Source organism: Oxyura jamaicensis, chromosome 3 (genome assembly GCF_011077185.1).
Source record: "Oxyura jamaicensis isolate SHBP4307 breed ruddy duck chromosome 3, BPBGC_Ojam_1.0, whole genome shotgun sequence".
In the NCBI taxonomy this organism is placed as follows: Eukaryota; Metazoa; Chordata; class Aves; order Anseriformes; family Anatidae; genus Oxyura; species Oxyura jamaicensis.
In genome coordinates, this window is record NC_048895.1 from 14966749 (window position 1) to 14982638 (window position 15890).

General features: G+C 41.6%; 1 protein-coding gene across 14 annotated transcripts in view; it reads left to right on the forward strand.

Moving 5' to 3' along the window:
* The window catches only part of EHBP1 (EH domain binding protein 1), a 208428-nt gene that overhangs the window by 154560 nt on the left and 37978 nt on the right, over nt 1-15890 (forward strand). For 7 of the 14 annotated variants that reach the window (XR_004749520.1, XM_035322061.1, XM_035322062.1 and 4 more), the window contains 3 exons: nt 2969-3116; nt 9958-10074; nt 13260-13387. Coding sequence is in view for 13 of the 14 variants with exons in the window: in XM_035322061.1 (XP_035177952.1) it covers nt 2969-3116; nt 9958-10074; nt 13260-13387 (393 nt within the window). In the remaining variant the exon portion in view is untranslated. The remainder of the gene's footprint in view (nt 1-2968; nt 3117-9957; nt 10075-13259; nt 13388-15890) is intronic. The other 7 variants (XM_035322052.1, XM_035322053.1, XM_035322055.1 and 4 more) reach the window with 3 other exon arrangements.

A 15890-nucleotide genomic window follows, 5' to 3' on the forward strand; every position in this document is an offset into this window, starting at 1 on the left:
GCCTTTTTCTTCCCGTTCCCCTTAAAAGCAGAAGTCTGCTAGGGGGTTGTAGCTGTGTCAAAGCCGTTGGGATGCCACTGCTGATCACTTTAATTACTAGGACTAAGGAGGATAAAATTAAAAGTAGCACCATTGAAGCAGTGGAAGAAAGCTTGCCGAGATGGCGGTGAACTGTGAAATATAAAAATTGCATACCAATACATTTTTATAGGAGGGAAACAAGGAATTACATTACTTATTCGTGAAGAGTTTGTCCTTAAATGGTGAAGTTTTACTTGCTGTGCATCCGTGTGGCAGATTGTTAGACCATTGCAAAGCAAGCGGTAGCTGGGGGGGGGCGGATTGGGAGACTGAGGAAACTTTAATGTTGCTTTGGCACGTCAGCTTCATGGCAGAGGGGTGAAAGATTTTACCCCATTTTCTCTTTGAGACTGAACTGGAATGGAAAAAATCACTGCCTGTGTGTTTGCATCTCCTTTTCTTGGTGCGGAGTTTCTGTTTGTGGGCTTTAACTCCTCCGTCTCCTTGTGTTTTTTTTTTTATTTCCCAGACAGGAGAATCTGTATGATCAAGCCTGCAGACTGCTGCTGAGCACTTTCCTACCCAGAATCCAGGGGCGAGTTGATTTACTTTTTAATAATTGTTCGGTGACTCCGAACTCAGTCGCTGTGGTTTACGTACTTCTGCTCTGCATTTTGTTGTTCCTTCCAGCAGCCTTTCCCCTGCCAAGCTCAGCAATCGATGGCTCAAACACCCGAATTGAATTTAAGCAATAAATATGCCGGTTTTCTCTTATCCGCTGGTGATGATTGGCTTAATCAGCACAAACACAAGCCGCAATAATCTGTGTTTGCTTGGAGATCCCCAGGATATTAATGACTATGCTAATAATTCGGGATCCGTGTTCTCTTGCAGGAGGGGAGAGGAGGCTCAGCCTGCTCGGCGTAGGGCGTATTTGTCACAAACACATAACCTGCCTTATTTTATGTGCAGGGTAGTGGATCGAGCAGTTTGACATTAAACCACATGGGAATCTTACTTAAAAAAAATAAAATAAAATGTGTATGTTCCTTTTTATAAACAAAACAAAACAAACAACAACAACAACAACAACAAAAAACATTTAAATCAAAGCCACAGGTTCATCCATACCAGGAACTACAAGTCGTAGATATTTGAGCAGTTTTAGTTCATGTAAAAATTAAACATGATTAACATTACCGGATACTGTGGGTTGGAATAAAATCGGTCGCCGTGTCAGTTGGCTGGCTATAAATTAAATTAAATTGATCTGTTACAGCACATGGTAGCAGGGGGAGCTCCCCAGTTGTCTTTCTAAGGTGCACGCTCACAAAGAAGTTTCCGACGGAACTGTTGCTCTGCACCTTCTGGGAGGCTGCAGGGTGAGACACAGCAAACAAAGCAATGTGCATCCCGCTGCAGGGCCCAGGCAAAATCATCTTTCTAGCGTGAGGACATGAGCAGAAAAGTAAATCCAGGCAATCTGATAGGGAATCAGAATTCTGTCACTCAGGCACAAGATACTGTGCTGTGTCCATACGCTTTGTTTACTGTAGGGTTTTATGAGTTGTAACCTGCCCATGCAAGCTGTTAATGAGGCTAAATCTTGCTGCTTGAGGATTGAATTACAGCACACCTCTGGGCTAATGGTTATAAACAGAAAGTCCCATTAGGGCTGCATTCTGATTCATTCATTTGCATTTCTTCTATTGTGCCGAGAACAATGATGAGTAAATAGCTACAAACAAACAATTTACATGGAAATGGGTAAAATGTACCTAATTAGTATTTTGTGCTTGTTTTATTAATGATTGCTTAAACTAAATAGCACTTAGCAGCAGCCCTTACCAGCGTCTGCAGGTGCGGAATGCTCAGTTGCTGGGCTGGTGGGAAGGTTGCCAAGGCTGCTCTCCAAAATTAGGCACTTTGTGCTCTTCCACTTAGCTAAGGTCAGCTGCGCCTACCTGGTTTTTATCCTGTTCGGGATGTCAACACGTGAAGTTATATGTAATTGGGACTTTGAGCCAAACACTGGCTTCATGGCATTTGTGAGTGGGGAAAACGGTCAATTAAGCTTTTTCCTAACTTTGAAAAAAAACAAACATATTTTTAAGATGAAGACAGGCTTTTTAATGTATTCCTACAGATACACTTAAAGACACGTTTTTATTCATATTTTTGTAATGTGGTGGGTTAATGTCATTCTGTTGAACTTTACTAATTTCGTAAGTTAAATGTTGTAGTGCTTCCAAGATAGTTACAGGCTTTAGGACAACAACACTACCTGGGATGATTCCCAGAAGATCTTTTTCAATGACTGACCCAACCCCCCAACGATAGTGTCTTTTAACGTGAGTCTTTTCTGCTTTGGCATCTATTGTTCTTTCATTCATTTTCATTAGGTATTTTATTAAAAATTGACATATATATATATATATATATCCATTGAAGTCCAAGGATCACATTCCCCTCCATGCCACAGATTCAATGTTACTTCTCTGAGTAGAAATCAGCTTGGTGAGTGGAGTAACCAAGAGCAACATCTGGCTTTTCATTTCCGTGCTATGAGAAATATTACACAAACAAGTAATTCAATTTAGTAAAACCCTTTTTGTAGCCACGGCAAAAGTTGTTGCAGTTATTACTTTGAGACAAAAGTTTCTGAGAATTTTCATCTATGTCTTTTTCTAGAACGTAATTTGTAAGTGCTTTAAATCGTAAATTATTGAGTTTCTAATGCAATAATAATTTGGGGAATGCTTTAAAAATATCTGATTCGTGGCTGTCTTTAAAAATTGTGGTGTGACACCCAACTGATACCGAGCATCCTATTTATAATGTGGGCCAAGCACCGTGCTGTAAACCAGTTACTATCATGATGATCAGATTGAGAATGAAATTGCATTTCTGTCAATTACTGACTTGGCAACTGTTCAATATATCTTAGCAGCAAGATGAAGAGCGGCGTCGGCAGCTGAGAGAGAGAGCTCGTCAGCTAATAGCAGAAGCTCGATCTGGAGTGAAGATGTCAGAACTTCCTAGCTACACTGAAATGGCTGCAGAAAAGTTGAAAGAAAGGTCAAAGGCATCTGGAGGTGAGCTAAGGAACCTTGTATCTTATTCCTATGGCAACCTAGAAACCAGAGAAGACCTTTTTGGGTATCACTTTATTCACACTTCAAAATGTTGTTGTAGGTAATTGTTGTTCGTGAGGTGCACATATCAAAAGGCTGCCCATAGATAATCTTCTTAAATCAGGGTTGTGTCACTTAATTTCCAACAATTAAAATAAAAGCATATATGCAATTGAAAGAAAAAGTGTTATATGAACAAGTAGTTGATACTAGCCCCTTTATACAGGTATGTTGTTACCTATAGTTTTTGTAGCATTTCACGATTGTTGCTTAAAATCTCTTCCATATATATCTTGAGCATATTATTTGGGGAAAACAACATTAAAAGTACTTTAAGAGACTTTATTTTCTATTAAACGTGTTCAAAAGACTGTTTTGGAATAGAATTTTACAGAAGACCTGTAGGAGGTAGGGGCAACAACCTTTTGATTTTAAATGGCAGTCTTTTGACATACCACTTGCCTTTACAGGTTTTGAGTTGTAGTATTGCTATAATGTTATTAAACTGACTTCGAAATGTCATTAAAATTCATATACCTGCCATGCTATGAGCTGGAGTAATGTAGTGTCACTCAAACTCAAATGGGTACTGAACACGTTTCAGTACAGGCTCCTTGCTCTTTTAGTGTCTCCTACATATTCTAAGGGGAAATTGTGTTTCTCATACTGATGCATAATTGTAAGCCGAAATGTCAGGAAAATCCAGCCTCACATTTGCAACACATGTAGGTTCAACAACAAGATTTTTTTCTTCTCTGCTATATGTATTTTATATGCATATATATGATAATACGTTCTTATTGCACCTTAAATCCTACGCTTCCGTTCCAATTAGCGCAGATGAGAAAAGCAATTAGTTGTACTGTCTCCCTTTGGGTCTGGTCTTCAGTTCTCCTCTCTTTGGCCAGTAAATCAAGCTTGAAAACAATCCTTTTTAACGACAGGTAGGGAAATTAAACTCTTGATGAGGAGAAGGTAGTTATAAACTAACAAAAGTACTGTCTTAGAGTTAGCTCAACTCTGAAGCAAACTTTGCAAACTACTGAAAAAGAGAAGCAAAAGAGGAGGAATATGGGTAGTTGTTTCCATGGCAGAACTTTCCCAGTTCCAACCAGCTTTGGTAAAATTCAGCCAAGTGGGCCAAACTGAACATTGACCAGCTACAAACCAAATTTCCCTGCTGAACTGGAAGGGCTGGGGGAACAAAATGGCATAGAACTTGTAGAGTAAGTAGACTATGATGGTCTTCATCCCTCTTTGCTATTTATGATTCCTCAGCCTACTTCATTTAATTACTTCACTCTTACAGTTTTATCATGCTGGTACACATCTGCTCCTGCCACCCCTGCCTGCAAGGCTGACACACTTTCTGTGGATATCGAGTGCTCAGCTGGCTAGGAGTTATCCTGTTTCATTGCAATAACTCATTGAAGTGTTTCTAAACGATATCCCCGTATGCATCTTTCTGGGATGTGACCTTCCCTGTTCATTTTTCCTCTGATTTTTGCTTTTGCTCTTCCTTTGTGAAATTTATGAACAGTCTCAGAGGTAACTGTTCCCCTAGCCCTTGTGCAAACAGCCTGGAGGCGGTCATCTCCCATTAAGGCAAGGGAATTTTCTTTCTTTCTGTAGGGTTCGGATTCCATATCAGAGATAACAAAAACTTCAGATAAAATTCTGGCACCGTTGGTTTTGAGGGGCCTGTATCTCTGTCATGGATTTCTCTAATTTCTCTAATACCTTCATGGGAACGTCTCTTCAGCAACCTTGCATTTTGTCATCAGAGCTTGATGCAACAGTTGATCCCAAATGATACCAGCTGTCCCATCCCATTGTCCCACAGTCTCTGTATGATTTTTAGAGCGAGGTTCCATCCCTTCTGGGTAAGTGCGTGCAACTGCATGCAGGCAGACCCAAGCTCTGCTTCCTATGGCACCCCCTGTATAGATGCGAGGCATTTCCAGGCGTTACATAGACCTGTGTCTGAGCAGGGTGTCGCAGATCGCTGCCAGGCTCCAGCTCTCTGTGCAGGAAGCCATGCAGCTCATGTTGCTATAAGCTGACCAGAGGTAATATACAACCAGCCAGCCTCAGGAGCAGGGCACAGATTTTGTATATTTATATGTAGATTGCATATGCACTTGGAGAGTTTCAGTGTTATTAAAGGAGGAGACGGTACCTCTTCCGCATGCTTCTACCACGCCGTTGGTAATTCCAGGTGCCACCCCACATCCCTACTCAAGAAATTCATTCTTCTGAAATGAGTACTTCTGTGAAATGGCATCAACGCTTTATAAGTCAAATATATTAGAATTGTTCCTGCTTTCAGTCTTTTTCATTTTTTGATTTCCACCAAAATTAGGATTTAATAGATGAAGTCTTGTTACAACTGGATTCTGAATATTACCCTTAATTGCATTCACATGTAGCAGTTCTTTTTCAGTGTAGTCCTGTATTCCCTGTACAATACCCATGACAAGCTTATAGTAATATCTTATGTCTTCCAAGCTCTCTTGTCCATTACGTTTCATTAATCTCTTCTTTTGCATTGATTGCTACATTTAATTTACAAAAAGGGAGTGTAGCACATCATTTTCCTCCCTCTTAATTCAGTTCTTCCAGGAAGAAAAAAAAAAAAAGATACTTCAGCTTTGGGATTTTTTTTTTAAGACTAACTTCTTGCTCACTATTGCTGGTGAAAATCTGATCTCTTTCAATGTTTCTTTATGCTTATTGAGAGTTCTCTGTTTTGATCCTGCTACTGCATTCTCCGTTAAAAGGCTTTTTTTAATCGTGGTCTGCAAAACTGAAACGCCTACGGCAAGTAGAAACTTCCCTGGATAAGAAGTGTCATTTGCTACAAGATCCAGTCTTTTTCTGTAGGTTATTTGGTGTGTGAGACAGAAAATACTTCTTCCTGCCAACTGCCAGAGGGTGTGGGGTGGCAGCTTCAAATTTATTAGATGTCCTACTAGCTTCAGGCTGATAAGCTGATGCCTTGAGATGGGTGCAGGGACAACACTGAGACAGGAATCCAAACATCCTCCCTCTTCCCAGCAGCGGTGGGGCAAAGGAATTGGCATCTTATCTAGGTATTGTCCTTGCTGCCCAGCGAGACACCCATCCACTCTTCTGGGATTTGGGTAGCATGTTTTCTTCACTCTCTGGCATATCTCCACCCTTTCTTTGAGATGGCATGTTGGTGAGGAAGCACCTCATGTCTGAAGGTAGTGATTGGGCAGGGGAGGGAGGGAACAGCGGAGAGGACAGGGGTAAGATAAGCATAGTGTGAAGAGGCTTCGGTGAGAAAAGTACCACACACAGGCAAAACTGGGAGGGGAGAAGAGAATAAACACAAGAATAGAATGGAAGAGAGGTGTTAGAGAAACAAAAAGGGAAAAACAGAGGAAAGGAAGCACCCAAATGTGTTGGGAGACACACAGAGGAAAAAGAAAAGTTTTAAAAATATCGGAATTACTAATGAAAGCTGGAAAAATGGACTGCAGTTTCAAAACTTACCACATGAGCTAGCTGGCACTACGTAGCATTTTTCTATGTAACTAAGTTTTCACGGTATATTAGAGATTTTACTACTGAGGCAATGATTTGAAGGGAATGTGTGTGGAGGCTCAGCCTTACACCATGAGTAGTCTCACTCATAAACCAGTGCTAAGTCCTTAATTTAATATTTTTAACAAGCAGCATTTGTTGGCAGTTACCACTGTACTTTCTTGTTCTAACATCTGATTTCTTGTACGCTTGAACCTGTATTTCAACTCCACGTTTCTTCTGCTCCCCGCCTTTGCTTCCTTTGTTACTGGCCAGATGCGCCTGTCACATCCCATAGCCTTAAGGTGAACTCCGTACCTGAAAGTAAATAAATTAAATATCCAAATATCCACAAGCTTGAAAGATTTCCCCAAGACAGTGCTGGAGACTTCTTCCCTAAAGAGCAAGTACTGCTGCAATGCCTTCACATACTGATCTTTTTTCCACCAATGTTCTGGCATTTCTGTATGGTGCCAGAAGATTCTTCTTTGTGTCAGTCTCTTCAGTCCAGGGTCTGTAGACAATGATCAGTGCTGTTTAGTTGTTGACTTAATTATTTATCATTTATCTTTAATTTTTGTTTTCATTTCTTCTCAACATCATAAAGATTTGCCATCTTTCTAGGATCCACATTTACATATTTTTCAAAGAAGCAGTTGTCTTCTAAATACGTGCCCCGGTTCTAGACAAAGTGTTTTAAGTTTTTTACACTAGTCATTTGTTTTTTTTTGTTTGTTTCTTTCTGTATGAAAGATATGTTTTCTCTTTGTCACATTGTTTCTTTTATCATTTATAATTGCAAAATCTTGTTGTAACCTGCTCCCTAAACACATTTCCTTTTTTAATACACTCAAAGAACATGGGACTTGGAGGTGAAAAAAGTGGTAGTATAAAACAAGGAATCTGTCAATTTTGAAAGGTATTTTAACACTTCTGAAATTTATTGGAAATAATGTTTTTAATTGACATTTATTTCTAGAGTCTCAGTCTCCTGGTAATCATATTCAGTCCAAGTCTGCTAACTTTAAACAAAATCCTAGGTCAGGCCATTACGTGATGCTAGGGACTGGTATCTTCAACATTCTTATCTCCTTTGTAACCTAAAATGGTGGTGTAAAAGACAGTGCCTCTGATTTCATCTCACTGTATTAAATAAATTAAAGAAAACCAAAGAATTTAATACAGGCATTCCCTCAGTAACCAGTAGTCCCCTGTCACCTTGTTCAGACTGTTTTGACATATCCAGCATCCTGCTTTGTTCATCCACCTCCCCACTACCAGAAAGAATTAGAGTTACAGAACCGGGTCCCTTCATTTAAACAGGAGCAGTAAGAGTATTGCACAGAGTCCTGAGTGTTTCTGCCTGCCTGAAGAACCACCTGGCCCAGATCAGCTCACTGATACTGATTTGGCTAGGAAGAGATGCTCTCCAGCCACCTGGCTCAAGCTGGGCCACTTTGGAAGGGAGCTGAATCTTCCAGGGACCCCTGAGAATTAGTGGAGAGAGGCCCAGGGAAATCTTGGTGGTCAGGTGAAACAGAGGAGTCCTCCTGCATCCTACTGGTGTCCTACTGATGCAGACTGTCTCTGCAGCAGACACACAACCAATTCTGAATAAGACACTGAAATGGAAACTTCTTTGTTCCTTTGTCGTAGCAAGAGCCTTACTCTGAATCAGTAACACTGCACGAAAGACTGATTAATTACAGAGGAATTGAGGGAGCAGCTGGTTAGAAAAGAGTAGCAGACACACAAAAAGTCAAAAGGCTCCTAAAATGGGAATTGCAGGGACTACAGAGATAAAGAGGTAAAGAAAAGAAACAACAATATGGCCTGTGTGTCAGCAGTGTGGGCCCAAAGTGCCCACAGGTCTGAGGGGGGCCTTTAGTGTACTTCAAAGACAGGCAGCAAGTGATCAGCACCAATCCCAAACCTCTGCTATTCAGGATTATGGCATCTTGGTACTGTATTTGGGATCCTTTTTGTGTATATGTTGTTGGAAGGTACCAATGTTCTGTAACTATAATTAGTATTTTTCCCTGTCGTTTTGAAGTTCGTTTAGTTACTACATGTATATTCTTTCTTCTGGCATATTCCAGCCTCCTCTTTTTCATCAGTTTTACACGCATGCATACGTACATAAGAAAAAAATGTTCGTATAAGTCTGAACAAGTGTAGATAGCACTTGATATGAGACTTAAAAGTGAGTAAATACAATGCAGCTACATGCTTTGAAAGTATTAATCTAGCTTTTATGGACCTTGTTTAATTTCATTGTATATTTGTATTGAAAATGTGAGTCACAATTACTTCTGGGATCTGCTTCGCAATTCAACACTTGCTATTTGATCTTCCTCAGGTTACTTACTCTTTCTGTGCCATAATTTACCTACATCATCATCATAATTGTAATTATAATAATCACCCAGTTCATAAAACACTACGGGGCCAATTTACAAGTGATATTCATGAGCCGCTCTGAGAAACCCAACAGAGAGATGCCGTAAAAAACGTAAAGCATAATTACAATTATTATTTTATTTAAGATGTATGTAGCTTACAAACAGGCCTGATTCAGAGCGGTATAGCAAGGCAGCAATCTGTGAGCGTGCTCTTGCTACACCGGAGGGCCATGCTTGCTAAGTGTGGTGTCCCAGGTGGGGGTGTTCCCGCTCGGGTCAGAGGTGCTGGGAGACACTAACACGTAAGCAAGGTGCAGCGTTCTTATCTGCGATACATTGTGCAAGGTAAGGAGTAGCAAGGCTCACCCAGCTGGGAACTCGTACTGGGAGCTGCTTTCTTTCTCCAGAGCGTGAAGCTCCCAGTTCCTTCTGTGGGCAGACTCATTCAAAGCTGCCGTACGCCAGCTCCAGCACCCATATTCCACTTTGTGTCACAAGGAACTGGGAGCCGAGGGGAAATAATTACGACTCAAGCTACAAGGAAAAGCACATGTGCTTTTTAGAGTTAGCCAGGCGCTCAGCACAGCAAGCAGCCACTGCTGAGGCCAGCCTCTGCCTTTATTGTAGCAGGAGTTTCCAGCAGAGCTCCCTGGGTGTATATCGGATTGCATCAGTTTAAAGGTAAAACCATGAGTGGACAGGGTGAAATCTCCTTCCAGACTTATTTAATGATTTGCATTTTTATCATAACTCAGCTTGTTTTCTAAAATATTTATTTATTTTTATTTTTTTTAGCAATGTGGTGCATGTACATAAGAAAACACTAACCTTAATGCTGTATGTTCCTACAGATGAGGATGAGGATGATGATAATATTGAGATAGATACTAACGAGGAGGTTCCTGAATGCTCTGTTACTGGAGGTGGAGATGAGCTTACTAACCTAGAAAATGACCTTGATTCAACGGGTAATTTAAATAATGGCTATTTTGTGTATTTTGCATGACTAACACTCCATCATCATAAGTACTGATGTGCTGCTTCTCTCTGTCATAACTTTATTCCTTTGTGCCTTTTCAGGTCTTTTAAACCCTAATGTTCATTCTCTTTGAATATTGTGTATTTACGTTTGGTTGAAATTTAAAATCAGCAACAAACTTATTATTTCCAGTCATAGCAGATTGAAAGGTCTCTTCCTTTTTGATGGGGAAAGGGCCCCAGGCTAGATCTGTAAAGCTGAGCCACCTGAAATCACCCTGCCTGGGCTGTCCCAGCAGTGTAGGCAGGCCAGAGGAGCAAGAGGTCATGTCGGTGAGTACAGCTGCTGCTCTCCACTGACATCCCAGCCCACGTGCTCTGTGAACAGGAGCAAATTTGTCTCTGGTATAGACTTTGGTATCTCTCCTGCTCCTTCCCAAGCACCAGGGCTTGTATTTATTTGTACCTTGTTGCCTCAGTGGGGACATGGAGTTATAAATTTGAACAGAATTAGTTCTATTCACTTTAAAAAGTTCAAGTAATGGGATTTTAATAACACATATTAAAAGCACTCACACTCTAGTGGAAATGCTCGTGTTATCACATTGCATGCTGGTCAAACAAGAATAAGTCATTGTAGTGGCATTTCCACCTTCAGAAATTGTAATCCAGCAAAACTGGAGTTCAGGTTCCTCTGCAGATGACAAATGTGTCAGAATCCCCCAAGGGAGATGCTTATTTACAAAGGAGCTAGATCTTCAAAGAGGCGCGGTGCTCCTCTGCTCACAGCGAGTTGCGGAGGGAGCTTGTGCTCTGTGTGCCTGCCTGCTGCCAGTGGCACCGGGGTGTGCTGAGGGCCTCTGTGCAGCACGGTCTGCTTCTGCTCACCGCAAGGTAAATCGAGCTACGGCAGCCCAGAGAAGTGTGGCAGCATCGGGAAACAGGGAGTACACGAGGGAACAACTTCTGGCATCTGCTGGCTTGGTTCAGCCTGTGCCAACTGGTCCTGTGTGTGTAACCCATGATATATTCAATCAAAACACTTCAGTTAGTGTTTGCTCTCGTAAAAGAAACCAGCAATGATGTGTATACATCATATTCTTTGCCTTCAGTTGCATTAGGAAGCTAGGCTTTTCTTCAGTGTGGAAGATGTGTCATGTCCTTTGATTTTTTTTTATCATTTCCAAATGCATAAGAAAATATGTATTTTTAGTGTTTCCAGCATTTGGCTTAAGCTGATTTAGAGTAGGATCCTGTCAAATGATTTTCCAATAGATATTGGTTCATTTTAGGAGAAATATAAAATCAGTAAATGAATATTCCGTCACATAGCCCCAGTGACTTGCCAACATTTTATTTCCGTGGGCCTTTTTTTCTTGAGAGATGCCTTTCTCAGGGATGCAAAACACTACCAAACGCTCCATCTCTACCATGGAAAGACATTCTGGAAAATAAGCTGGGACATGATTTTGCAGGTCGATGTGCCCATTAGCCAGAAGGACAAACAGTATTGTTCAAATGAGTGAGGAAGAGTGCTCTAAGAGTGCTATAACACAGAAAGCAGCCTAATGCTGTGATAGAAATCAGTGTACACAGATTTTGGTGGAATTCTGCCAATTCATACCAAGTTCTAAGGAAGGTTGAATCCCCTGGGAGCATCTGAACGCAAAACTGTAAGGGACATGTCACATTTGGAATCGTTATTGACTGCGTTAATTAATTTGTCCCCTGCTGAATCTTAGTCCCTCCTGTCTATCTCAAGAAAACTTTTTTTTTTTTTTTTAACTGCAGGTTGTTGGTGTGAAATATTGCATCTGTCTGTTTGTTAGCACAGCCACCATATGCGGCTCTGAATGTATCTGATAAAATGTGAAACTCTTATATCATAGTTATTACACGATGTTTATGTATAAACCCGCAAGGCTGTGCGTGTCCCTACATGTGAGCCTCTGTTAAGGGCACCCTGACTGGGTGTGCCAGAGGAAAGGGAAACTGTCCTCCGTCATAGCTCAGCCCATTGCTGCTGGAGGCAGGCATCGTTTGATTGCTAGCATGCCAAAAATATTTTGGGCTAATACGAATCAGAGAGCTCCAAACCTTGGAAGGAGCCGTGCGGCAAAGCAGCCATGGCCCTGCTTCCCACACCAGCCAAAATTCACCAGCACATGGGGCAAAACTTGGGTTCTGCCTGTAGCAAAGTAGAGCCAAGTGCTGGTTTTATCGTGCTCGACCCCAGGCCCAGATACAGGCCCAGATACAGGCCCAGGCTCTGTATCCTCAGGTGATGCTGCATCTGCTCCACTTCAGGGGCAGTTTCTCGCGTGGTGCTGCGTGCAGAGCAGGTCTCTGCCTTCCTGCCCAGGGCTGGCTCGCAGATCTGTGCTGTAGTGTGTTATTAACATCTCTCTCGTCATTGTGTGTGTGTGTGTGTCCTTGGGTGTGTTACACACCGCCATCAACGTTCACATATACAGTGAGCACTGTCGGGAGGTAAAATTCTTGATTCTATTATTTATTTGGGCTCTGGTCCAAGTTCCTAAAACTGATGGAAAAAAAAAGTGTGGGCTCCAGCACGCTTTGGATCTGTCCCTTCGATGCAGTCGTGACGTGTTTTACAGCTCTCCTGGCTTCGACGTCTTCTATAAATCACAGTAAAATATTACTAGAAAGCTGACTCTTTTGATACTGCAATTTTAACACAGAGGAGCTGTGCCAAGGAGCCTTAGGATGAATTAGTAGTTCATAAACTTGAGGGGTTATCAGTACTTACAATATGTGATAAATTGTTATGTGTCATCAGAAAATAAATGGCTCTTTAAGTGTGATTTTGTACCAAAGTATAGGTATGAACAGGTTGGGAGTAACTTCACATAAACATTGTCTAGTTTCTATGTGTTTCATCTCCTCTCTTTATGCTGTGCATACTTGTTTATCTGAGTGCTGTATTTGTTTAATGTGTTTTTAAAGAAAATTTAGGAAATATCTCTGTATGTAACGTGTTCCACTAATCTATGCCAATCTGAATCACAAAAAAAAAAAAGTTATTTCCCTTCTAGTTTTTAGTTTGAAATGGTAGTAAAGTGAATGAAATCTACCTTTTAGATTGATACATTGTTGTGCCGACTCTGCATTTAAATGCATCTCACTCTGTTGTATGTGGTATTTGCATATTTAGCAGAACAAAACAGTAAGTTGGTGGATTTGAAGCTGAAGAAGCTCCTAGAAGCTCAGCCACAGGTGGCAAATTCACTCTCCAGTGCTGCTCAGAAAGCTGTAACTGATAGCTCAGAGCAAGACATTAAGGTAAGTTTTGATTAACACTTTTGTCTCAGTACCTGTGCGTTCTGATTTCTGTTTTGTACTTTGTGAGGAGGAAAATGATTTCTTACCAAATCCTTCACAGTAAGAAACGCAGAAAATCTTCACGGCGGTGCGCTCGCATAGTTTGCAATGCACTGGGGTTTTCTTTCCTGTTGATTAATCAACGCATTTTCCTCTTTCTCTGGATCTCAATACATGTAATTGGCATAGCAGTAAGAGCCATAAGAAGCGTCTCCAAACGTGTACCACTCGGGTTGTCACTTAAATCAGAAGTGTAGCACGGGCTGGATCCTGCACCCAGTGAGGCCAGCAGTGAGGGCTCTCCCGGACTTTAATGGGAGCAGACTTGGACTCAGTGATTTGCTTCCCTTCCCAGCCTGACCCCCTCTTTTCTTCTCCTCTAAAACTAAGCCGTGCTACATTTTAAAGGCATACATACTTGGATACTTGACAACGAGTGCTTCTGAGAGAAAAAAAGAAACCAGTATGCGGTTGTTCTGCCTGTTCTTAATGTTCACCACTTCAGCGTAAAGCACACACCAATCAATTTTCCATTTCGTTTTCTTAATTAGCCCCCTTGTGTTCTTACTATTATTATCCAAAAAAAAAAAAAAAAAAAAGGCCGTGTATGTCATTAATATCCCCATGGCTCTGGGGCACTTCCAGTTGGGTATAACTTTTCACCCACCTGCAGTCTGTGGGGAAAGCACTGCTGACTGAAAGGATTTCCTTCCCCAGATACAGAGATGCTTTGAAGTCCCAAAACAATGACTTTCATTGCTTTTCCCTTACACTGTCGGTTCCTATAAATTGGTGATGAAAGTGTGTGGCAGCAGCAGAGGACTTTCGGTCTCTATCTTTGAACAAAAGGAAGCCTGGATCAAGTCTGATTTTTGCGTTCAATTTAGCTTTCTGCAGTGGATTTAATGCAAAATGAAGCTGGCCCAAGAATAATACAATGGATTGAAAAGGCTAACTGAATTAGTGGGCTTAGAGGAATACATTTGTAAAGTGGCAGAAGTCCCTAGTCATAAAAAGGTTTCTTAAAATGGGATTTACTGGCTAATCACACTGATATTTTAGCATGTTGCCAGGCCTAAAAAATTAGTCATGTTTGTTTATTTTGGTAAAGACTCTAGTTTAGACTGTCAGCTGTTATTGTACTGTTAACAGGGAAGCACCTTCTATTTAACCAGCACCATAACCACCCGCTCGGTGCAGCTGAAAAACCCCTGTGTGGTAGGGGTGATACTTTTCTAAAGCTTAATTCCACAAACGATGCCGGGGCCACGTCCACCAGGGTAATGTGCCACCAAGCAACCTGAGGAAAACGGTCTTTCTCTCTGTAAAAAGCTCCTGCGAAGGGGTTGGTTTTTTTAAGGTGCCCCCACAAAAGGTGCGACTTAACAGTTTATCTCCACGGCCGGCATTTTAACCAAGAGTTTTGAAAGCGGCTTTCTGAGGAATATATGGTGTCCATCTGTTCTCGTGGAGCTCCCGGCATTGAGTCGGATTTGTTTTTTAATAAAATGCAGTTTACACGTTTATAAATGAGGCATTCTGTGTTTGTGGAAAAGGATAAACTGTTACCTTCCCTGGAGGATTGTGTATCCCCGGCCTCCTTGAGGCTAGAGAATAGGCCATTGGAGAACTCCCTCATTACTGATTGTCTCAATGCAGAGGAAGGGCAAAGTCTTGGTAGCTTTTGATAACCAGTTTCAGCATTCAGCAGGCTTAGCTATTAGTCATGCATCTTAGCCTTTCCCTATTTACTTTCAAAACACTTAATAAAAATAATAAAAGATTAGGTATAAAATGAAATATTTGTTTGGTACACAGCACCTCGGTATCTGCAGCTTCCACACACCGCAGTGGTTCAGTCTTCTGGGATATTTCGCGTCGATAGAACCATTTGAATTTGTTACCAGTATTAACATAGGAAGCCCTGGAAAAAGATAATTGTAGTTTCCTTCGCTGTAAAAGGCTTACTTACAAATCTGGCTTTGGAAAGTTATAGCTGATGAAACGCAGTTCAGCGGGGTACTATTATAATCCTACCTTTTAGCCTTCATCCAGCATTAGTGGTTTATCTCAATGGGCATAAAATAAGAAACTAGTTCTCCTTGTCGTACAAGGCTGGGGGACTGCACAAAACGAGACCGTTCTCTCTCGGGCAGCACCGAGGCGGCAGGGAGGGAGGCGAAAGGCACCGCACGGCGGCACGGTGGCGGTCGGGGCATGCACGCCGCTGCTTGGCAGCAGTAAGCACAACGCTCGACAAATTGAAGTTGAAAAGGAGAGATTTTCGTTTAAAATCTGCCTCGCTTACAAACGCTGGTCACCGCTGGCGGGGCCGGCCGCTCAGTAAACGCGTGGGCCTGCGTGAGGGTGCCCAGATAGCAAAAAGCCAATCGTTGCCACCACGCATTAAACAAAAAAAGGAGAAGTTAATCACTCCTCTCCTTTTTTTTTTTTTTCCCTGCAG